The sequence below is a fragment of the Struthio camelus genome, chromosome 30 (genome assembly GCF_040807025.1).
Source record: "Struthio camelus isolate bStrCam1 chromosome 30, bStrCam1.hap1, whole genome shotgun sequence".
Classification (NCBI taxonomy): domain Eukaryota; kingdom Metazoa; phylum Chordata; class Aves; order Struthioniformes; family Struthionidae; genus Struthio; species Struthio camelus.
This window is the reverse complement of record NC_090971.1, coordinates 3,855,123-3,863,615: the sequence shown is the minus strand read 5'-3', so window position 1 is coordinate 3,863,615 and position 8,493 is coordinate 3,855,123. Positions and strand designations below refer to the sequence as shown.

The following is an 8,493-nucleotide window of genomic DNA, read 5'->3' as shown; positions in this document are numbered from 1 at the left end:
AGCTGTTCCTTCTTAAAAAATAAGGCAAAACGTGATTGATTACAGGGGGACCAAACTTCGGCGGGGGGATTGCAAAACCAGGGCCGTGGGGCCGGATCCCTCCCTCGCCGGTGGCCAACGGGGCGGGGGGGGGAAGTGATGGTGCCGTCCCCCTCCTTCCTCTCTCCCCATGTCCTTGCCCCAAGGCCAGGTCCTTTCATCACCCCCATGTCTGCCCTGTGGCTACATCCTTCCCTTGTCCCCACGGCCTTCTCCATCCCCCATGTCCTGCCCCATCCCCACGTCTTTCTCCACCCCCACATCCTTCTCCATCCCCCATGTCCTGCCCCATCCCCATGTCCTCCACCCCCACGTCCTTCTCCATCCCCATGTCCTTCTCCATCCCCATGTCCTTCCCCATCCCCACGTCCTTCCCCATCCCCATGTCCTCCATCCCCCATGTCCTGCCCCATCCCCATGTCCTCCACCCCCACGTCCTTCTCCATCCCCATGTCCTTCCCCATCCCCACGTCCTTCCCCATCCCCATGTCCTCCACCCCCACGTCCTTCTCCATCCCCATGTCCTTCTCCATCCCCACGTCCTTCCCCATCCCCACGTCCTTCCCCATCCCCATGTCCTCCATCCCCCATGTCCTGCCCCATCCCCATGTCCTTCCCCCTCCCCACGTCCTTCCCCATCCCCACGTCCTTCTCCACCCCCACATCCTTCTCCATCTTCACATCCTTCTCCATCCCCAGGTCCTTCTCCATCCCCAGGTCCTTCCCCACCCCCATGCCCTCCCCCTGCCCCCTCCCCACGTCCTTCCCCCTCCCCACGTACTTCCCCATCCCCACATCTTTCCTCTTCCCCACGTCCTTCCCCATCCCCACGTCCTTCCCCCTCCCCATGTCCTTCTCCATCCCCACATCCTTCTCCATCCCCATGTCCTCCATCCCCACGTCCTTCCCCATCCCCAGGTCCTTCTCCACTCCCACGTCCTTCCTCATCCCCATGTCCTTCTCCATCCCCAGGTCCTTCCCCATCCCCAGGTCCTTCCCTCCTCCCCATCTCCTTGCCCCACAGCCACATCCTCCCTCCATCTCCGCATCCTCCCTGCCTCCCCCCACCACCCCCCCAGCTCCATCGCCCCCCCCACCGCAAAACGCTACTTTATGCTAAAACACTTGCATTAAATTAAAAAAAAAAAAAAAAGAAAAAGAAAACCAAAGCTTCACGTTCCCATCCCTCCCCTCCCGTCGGCAAAAACCCCTCCGGCCAGGGCGGCCGGTGCTACGGGGCGTCCGGCGGGGGCGGCCGGCTGCCGTCCTCGGCCTCCGGCTCGGCCTCGTCCAGCCGGAGGCCGCAGGTCCGGGGGGCGGCGAGGGGCCGGCCGGCCAGCGGCTCCTTCTCGGGCCGGCCGGCCTGGGGACCGCCGTGGCTCTGGCCGCATCCTCGCACCTTCCTCCGGGCTTTGAGCTGCTCGTGGTAGGCGCCGAGCGCCAGGCAGGCGGCCGCCGCCACCGTGGCCGCCAGCAGCGCCGTCACCGTCACGAACTGGGGCCAGTAGGAGCGCCGGCCGCCGGCCGCCCGCCCTTGGGCATCTTCCTCCTCCTCCTCCTCCTCCTGGGTGGCCGCCGGCTCGCGCAGCATGTACTGGGCCACCGTCCAGGTGTAGCCGTTCTCGGTGGCCTGGCAGCGGTAGAGGCCGGCCGCCCCGCGCCGCACGAGCACCAGCAGCGTGTGGTCGGGCAGCAGCACGGTGGTGGCGGTGGTGGCGGTGGTGGTGGTGGTGGTGGTGGTCTCCTCCGGTGGCCCCGCGGCCGGCTGCTGCCAGGCGTAGGTGGCCAGGGCCGAGCGCCGCGGGCACGGCAGCCGCACCACGGTGTGCGGCGCGGGGCTGAGCGCTGCGGGGACACGGGCCGGCCACGGAGAGGGGAGAGGGGACGGGGGCGAGCTCAGGTGCCGCCCGCCGCGTGCCCCCACCGTGGTGCCCCCCCATCCCACCCTCCGTCCGTCATCACCCTTCCCCGATACTCAACTCTCTACGGCGGCGTCCGGCGACGTCCCGGCTCGGGGCACCGTCCCGCTCCGGCCCCGGTGGCAAGCGGCGGCCGGCTGGCCCGCTTCGACGTCCTGCAGCCAACCGCTCCTGCGGCCGCCGGCGCTCGGCCTCACCATCCCCGCCTCGGCCCCGCTCCGTGTCCCTAACCCCCGTCCCCGGCGGCCCTCCCGCTGTCCCCATCCCCGCTGACCCCGGCCCCGGTGTCTCCCTGCTTGTCCCCGGCCCCAGCATCCCTGGTGTCCCCACCCCCAGCGTCCCCATTCCCATCCCCGGTGTCCCCATGGTGTCCCCATCCCCAATGTCCCCATGCTGGTGTTTCCATCCCCATCCCTGGTGTCCCCCCCCCCAGTGTCCTCAACCCCGATGTCCCCATCCCCAGTGCCCCCATCCCTGGTATCCCCATCCCTCGTGTCCCCATCCCCATCCCCAGTATCTCCATGGTGGTGTCCCCATCCCCAGTGCCCCCATCCCCATCCCTCCTGTCCCCATCCCCATCCCTGGTGTCCCCATGGTGTCCCCATCTCCAATGTCCCCATGCTGGTGTCCCCCCCCGCAGTGTCCTCAACCCCGATGTCCCCATCCCCAGTGTCCCCATCCCTGGTATCCCCATCCCTCGTGTCCCCATCCCCATCCCCAGTATCTCCATGGTGGTGTCCCCATCCCCAGTGCCCTCATCCCCATCCCTCATGTCCCCATCCCCAGTGCCCCCCCATTCCCATCCCCAGTATCTCCATGCTGATGTCCCCATCCCCAGTGCCCCCATCCTCACCCCTGGTGTCCCCATCCCTGGTGCCCCCAACCCCATCCATGGTGTCCCCATCCCCAGTGTCCCCCCACTCCCATCCCCAGTATCTCCGTGCTGGTGTCCCCATCCCTGGTGTCCCCATTCCCACCCCTGGTGTCCCCATCCCTGGTGCCTCCATCTCCATCCCTGGTGTCCCCATTCCCATCCCCAGTATCTCCATGTTGATGTCTCCATCCCCGGTGCCTCCATCTCCAACCCGCCACCCCCGTCCCCGGCGGCCCGGCTCACGGGTGGGCGCCGGCGTGGCGCACGGGCCGGCAGGAGCGGTTGAGGCCGTCCCAGGCGCAGTAGGGGTCGCGGGCCAGCAGGCACTCGGCGCAGCTCCCGTACACGCTGCAGTTGGCCAGCGGCACCTGCAGCACCCCGCCGGAGTAGCCCACGTAGAGGACGCCCTGGGGGCAGAGGCGCCGGGCTGAGCCCCGACTCAACTCGGCCCGGCTCAGATCGGCTGGCAGCAGCTCCCACCGGTACCCACCTTGCCCGGGGCCAGCAGCAGGCTCTTCACCGGCTCGGGCGGGTGGAAGAGCTGGATGCTCTCCACGATGTGGGAGGTCCCCGGCAGCTCCACCGCTTTCTCCAGGGACCCGTCGGCTGCGGGGACAGGCCGGACGTCACCCGGCGGTGGGGTCTGACAAGCCACCAGGGTGGCCCAGCCTCCCGCCGACCTACCGGTGGCCAGGAAGAGGACACGGTAGGAGGTCCCCGAGAGGCCGCGGGGCTCGTCCACGGCGATGCGCGTGTACTCGACGCCCGTCCGCACCAGCACGGGCCGCCCCTGGCTGGGCAGCACCTTCCCGTCCATGAGGAAGTGGTCCTTCATGAAGGTCAGCGCTTTGTCCGAGGAGGGGCCCACGGAGCACTGCGGAGCCGGCGGGGGGAAACTGAGGCACGGCCCCAGGAGGAGGACGGAAAACCCTTGCCCGTCGCCGGCGAAGGACTCACGCTGCCGGGCCGGGGGCTCATGTCGGGCCCCCCGTAGACGGTCCAGCGGGAGCTCTCCTTGTTCAGCTCCTTGTACTTGCCCTTGAAGACCTCCTCGACCGCCTCCTGGCTGTAGGCGCACACGGCCGCGCTGCCGGCCGTGCCCGCCTGCCTGCGGGGACCGGCGCCGTGGGCGAGGGGCCGGGGCCGCCCCCATATCCCCGGGCACGTCTCCAAATCCCCGTGCACGCCCCAAAATCCCCATGCATGCCCCAAAACCCCCATGCACAACCCTGAGATCCCCATGCACACTCCAAATCTCTGTGCACACCCCCAAATCCCTGTGCACAGCCCTGAAATCCCCGTGCATGCCCCCCATATCCCCGTGCACACCCAAATCCCTGTGCACACCCCCAAATCCCTGTGCACACCCAAACCCCTGTGCACACCCCTAACCCCCCCTGCACGCCCAAATCCCCGTTCATGCCCAAATCCCCGGGCATGTCCCCAAATCCCTGTGTGCTTCCCAAACCCCCCTGAACACCCCAAACCCCCATGCATGCCCAAATCCCTGTGTGCATCCCAAACCCCTGTGCACGCCCAAATCCCGGTGCACGCCCAAATCCCCATACGTGCCCCCAAATCCCTGTGCAGACCCCCAAATCTCCGTGCACGCCCCCCAAACCCCTGCGCACACCCAAATCCCTGTGCAGACCCCCAAATCTCCGTGCACGCCCCCCAAATCCCTGTGCACAGCCTGAAATCCCCGGGCACACCCAAATCCCCGGGCACACCCCCAAATCCCCGTGCATGCCCCCCAAATCCCCGTGCTCACCCATATCCCTGTGCACACCCACAAATCCCCATGCACACCCTCGAATCCCTGTGCACACCCCCAAATCCCCATGCCCACCCCCAAATCCCCGTGCCCACCCCCCAAATCCCTTTGCACGCCTGAATCCCTGTGTGCATCCTAAACCCCTCTGCATGCCCCAAACCCCTCTGCGTGCCCCAAACCCCCTTGCCCACCCCAAACCCCCCCCGCGCACGCCCCCAGGCCCCCGGCGCGCGCCCCCGAGGAGCCCGGCCCTACCACTGCGAGGTGAAGACGGCGTAGAAGTCGGCGCGGCCGGCGCGGCGGGGCAGCCCGACGGCGTGCCGGATGACGTTGAAGGCGAAGCGGCCGGGCTGCGAGCACACCAGCTGCGCCTTGAGGAACGTCGTCCACTTCTTCTGCAGCACCTTGTCGCCGCCGACGTCGCTCTGCGGCGGCGGCGGCCGCTCAGCACCCCGAGGCGGCCGGCCGGCCGGCCGCGACCCGCCTGCCCGGCCCCGTCCTACCTTGCAGACGCGGGCCACCCGCGGCACCAGCAGCCGCTCGAAGAAGTCAAACTCGTCGGCCGTCTCCTCCAAGAAGAAGTAGACCTTGTCGTCGCCCGGCGCGGAGAAGGAGGCCACGAAGGCGGCGTCGGCTGCGGGGCAGGACCCGGGGCGGTCAGGTGCCGGCGCGGGGGACCCTCGGCGCGCCGCCGTGTCCCCCGTCCCCGGCTTCGTCCCCACCTGAGAGCCAGCGCAGGAAGGCGTCCGTCTTGAGCGGCGTCCGGCCGCCCAGCGAGCGGGAGATGATGGGCTCGTTGCCTTGGAAGTTGTTCATGGTGCCGGCGTAGAGCTCGCCGTCTAGCCGGCCGAGGAGCGGGCCTGAGCGGGTCCTCGCCTGCCCAACCGCCCCGCGGCGTCCCCACCACCCCAACCCCAACCCCGGCCCCGAACTCACCCACCAGCAGGGCCGTGTGGGCGTGCTGGGGGTCGAAGGGACACTGGCCCTTGCCGTCCAGGAAAGGTTGTCCTCGGCCGCTGGACACCAGCGTGAAGTTCTCCAGATGCTGGAGGGGGGAAAGGGCCAGCGGTGATGGGGAAGGAAACCCCCAAAACTGAAGCCCTCCAAGCTCGGGGACACAACTCACCACGTAGGTGCACGCCGGGCTGAAGGCGTAGGTGCCGCAGGCGTACAGGTGGGTCCGGTTGAGGGCCACGAGCACCCGCACGAAGTTGAAGCACTCGGTCTGCGCGGGGCCGGGCGCGGGTGAAGCGGGGCGGCGCGGACGCGTCCCACCCGCCCGCCGGCCCCGCTCTTCCTCACCTCCCGGCTCTTCTTCTTGAAGGCGCACTCGGAGGTCTTCTCCGCCGTGGGGCCCCACGGGATCTGAGGAGGCAGGTGAGACGGTGCCGAGGCCGGGGAAGGAAGGGGAAGGGGGAAACCGAGGCACGGCAAGCGACCACGCCGCCGCCCGCTCACCGAAGCCTCGCCGGGGACGGCGGCCGGCCCCACGGCGAGGGCCAGCAGCCGGTCGCGGGCCCCCACGTACAGCTCCTCCTCGTCCTCGCGCAGCAGCAGGACGTCGCAGTCGGAGACGTCGGGCGGGCCGAGGCGGGCGAGGGGCCGCCGGGCGTCCCCTGGCAGCGCCCCCCCCCCAAAAAAATAAAAAACCCCTCGAGCAGCTCTTCCCTGCCCCAAGGCGGGTGCGTTCCCGGCTGCGCCGCGCCGGGATTGGGGGGGGGGGGCTGCGTCGCCCACCCGGATGTGCCCAAATGCACCCCCCTCCCCCCCCCCCAGCAGCGGCTGCAAAGGCAGAAATTAAGAAGAGGGAAATTTGGCAACTCCCCGAACCGCGGTGCCGGGAAGGGGAAGTGGCGGGGTGGGGGCTGCGCCGGGCCCCCCACCAGCCGGTTCGGGGGGGACCAAGCCTCTCCCCGCCGCCCGACCTCAGCCCCTGGGGTGCAGCTCCGCAACCCCGCTAATTACCCCTTTTTAATTACCGCCGGCCACCGGGAAAGCCGGCCCCCCCGCGCGCCGGCCGGCCGGGATGCTCCCTGGCTACCCGGCCGGATGCTCGGCACCGGCGGCGGGACGGATGCGCCCCCCCCCCCCAAGCTGCTGCCCCCCGACCCGGCTTGTCCCCATGCTCCCCCCCTCTTTTCCGTTTCCTTCCCCCCCCCCCCAACATTTTTCCCCCCAACCCCGCGCCGGGGGGCCGCACTCACCGGCGGCGAAGGCGACGCGGGGCAGCGGCTCGGCGCGGAGGACGGCGGCCGGCAGCAGCACGGCGCAGAGCAGGCGGAGGGCCGCGCCGGGCATGGCGGGGGGCACGGCGGTCCGGGCCGGGGAGGGAGGCGGGGGGGACGCCGCGCCGCGGGGCCCCGGCACCGTCCCTGCGCGGAGGCCCGGCGTGAGCGGCGACGAGGCGGCAAGCGGAAACGAGAGCGGGAAGCCCGGGGGGCCGCCCCGGCATGTGGGGCGACGTCGCCGGCGGGCACCGCGGCTGGCCTCCGTTTGCCCCCTGCGGATCCTCCCCCCTCCCCCCCCCGCCGATATTGCACTCCAGCTGAGCAGGCCTGACGCCACGGTGATGGGCGTTACCTCTCCGGCGGGTGAGGAAGGAGCTCGGTCACCCGTGGGTGTTGAGTGCCGTCGCCCAGAGGGTGCCCGGCCCCGGGGGGCCGCCGGCAGCGGGGATCGGCGGGTCCATACCCGGCGCCCCGGCCGCGCTCCCTGCAGCCTGCCGCGGCCGCCCCGGCTGGGGAGGAGCCGGCGGTGCCGCCGGGGCCTCCGCGAACCAGAAAGTCTTGCTGGGGGAGGACGAGCCCCAGCAGGTCGAGGGCCCGGCACCCGCCTCGCCCGCCCGCGCTCCCCAAGGGCCCGGACGCCTGGGTCCCCTCCCTGACGCTGGGCGAGAGCTCTGGGCTCGGAGCACAGCGGGTCCTGCCCGGCGCCGAGCATCACCCCACGAACACCCCCTGGGGCCGAGCATCACCCGCACGAAGAGCCCAGGCGTCCGGCCCCCCCCCAATCCCAGCACCCGGCCCCCCCATCCCGGCCTGCCTACCTGCCTGCCCCCGGGGCGGCGGGCACGGCGGGGCACCCTCTCCCCGCCACCTCGCTCGGCCGGCACAGAAAGCTCCTTGTGAGCCCAGAAAGTAGGTTACTCGGCGCCGGATTTGCCACCGGCGGCCGGTTTGGCTGCGAACCGGGGCCGCCCGGAGCCTCGCACCGGCCGCATTGTTGCGCCCTGGGCCGGAGCCACCGGGGCCGGCGGAGGGGAGGAGGGACGGGAAAGGAGGCGACGGCGGCGGCTCTCGGGGACGGGAGAAGCCCACGCGGGAGCGGGGCTGTGAAACGAGAGCAGCCCCGAGGCTGCTCCGGCGGGCGCTGCGGGCCGCGAGCTCCTGCCGCCTCGCGGACCCGCCGCCTCCTCGCCCAGCCGGGCGATCCTCCCGGAGCTCAGGAAAATGCAGCCGCTTTGCACAAGAGCGGATTAACCCTTCCCCGCTGGGGCCCCGAGCCCGGCTGCACACCCGGCCCCTGGGACGCCGCGCTGCACCGGCAGGGCTGTCCCCGTGCCTCAGTTTCCCCCGGGGGCTGCAACGGTGCGGTGAGCTGCAGGCTCGGGGTGGGGGCTGCTTTGCACCTGCCTGGGCCCCAGTGCAGGGGGGGGGCAGAGGGGGAGGCAGAGCAGGACGTGGGGGGATGCACGGGGTGGGGGGAGGCAAAAGGGGAGTGCAGGAAGGATATGGGGGATTTTTGGCAATGTTTTGCAGGGGTGGGATTCAGGGGGTGCATAGCGGGGCTGCAAAGTGGGATGTAAGGGGAGAAATGTAAGTGGATGCAAAGGGGGGGCTGGCAAGGGGAGATGCAAGGAGGGATGCTGGGGGGGATGCGAAGGGGGA

General features: G+C 70.4%; 1 protein-coding gene across 4 annotated transcripts; it reads right to left on the bottom strand.

Annotated features, from left to right (window-relative positions):
• Positions 1–1,136: 1,136 nt before the first annotated feature.
• On the bottom strand, positions 1,137–7,770 carry SEMA4A (semaphorin 4A). Of its 4 annotated transcripts, none has more exons than XM_068922307.1 (14): positions 6,811–7,770; positions 6,065–6,222; positions 5,909–5,971; positions 5,733–5,831; positions 5,543–5,651; positions 5,329–5,445; positions 5,110–5,240; positions 4,862–5,031; positions 3,790–3,940; positions 3,517–3,706; positions 3,323–3,438; positions 3,076–3,239; positions 2,020–2,129; positions 1,137–1,884 (listed from the first exon to the last, which is right to left on the bottom strand). In XM_068922307.1, exons 1-14 carry the CDS (start codon positions 7,544–7,546, stop codon positions 1,271–1,273), a joined length of 2,928 nt encoding a protein of 975 aa, XP_068778408.1. In that variant the 5' UTR covers positions 7,547–7,770; the 3' UTR covers positions 1,137–1,270. The 4 variants fall into 4 exon arrangements, with proteins under 4 accessions (XP_068778408.1, XP_068778411.1, XP_068778409.1 ...); XM_068922310.1 differs by having other exon boundaries at positions 1,138–1,884; positions 5,547–5,651; positions 6,811–7,110; XM_068922308.1 differs by having other exon boundaries at positions 1,140–1,884; positions 4,862–4,956; positions 6,811–7,113.
• Positions 7,771–8,493: the final 723 nt, after the last annotated feature.

Excerpts from the sequence above, each read along its gene's own strand:
- SEMA4A (XM_068922307.1), bottom strand. The coding sequence starts at position 7,546 with ATGCTCGGCGCCGGGCAGGACCCGCTGTGCTCCGAGCCCAGAGCTCTC. Across the intron at positions 3,941-4,861 it reads GCCGTCTTCACCTCGCAGTG|GCAGGCGGGCACGGCCGGCA; the intron begins GTAGGGCCGGGC and ends CGGTCCCCGCAG. Across the intron at positions 3,439-3,516 it reads TGTCCTCTTCCTGGCCACCG|CCGACGGGTCCCTGGAGAAA; the intron begins GTAGGTCGGCGG and ends CTGTCCCCGCAG.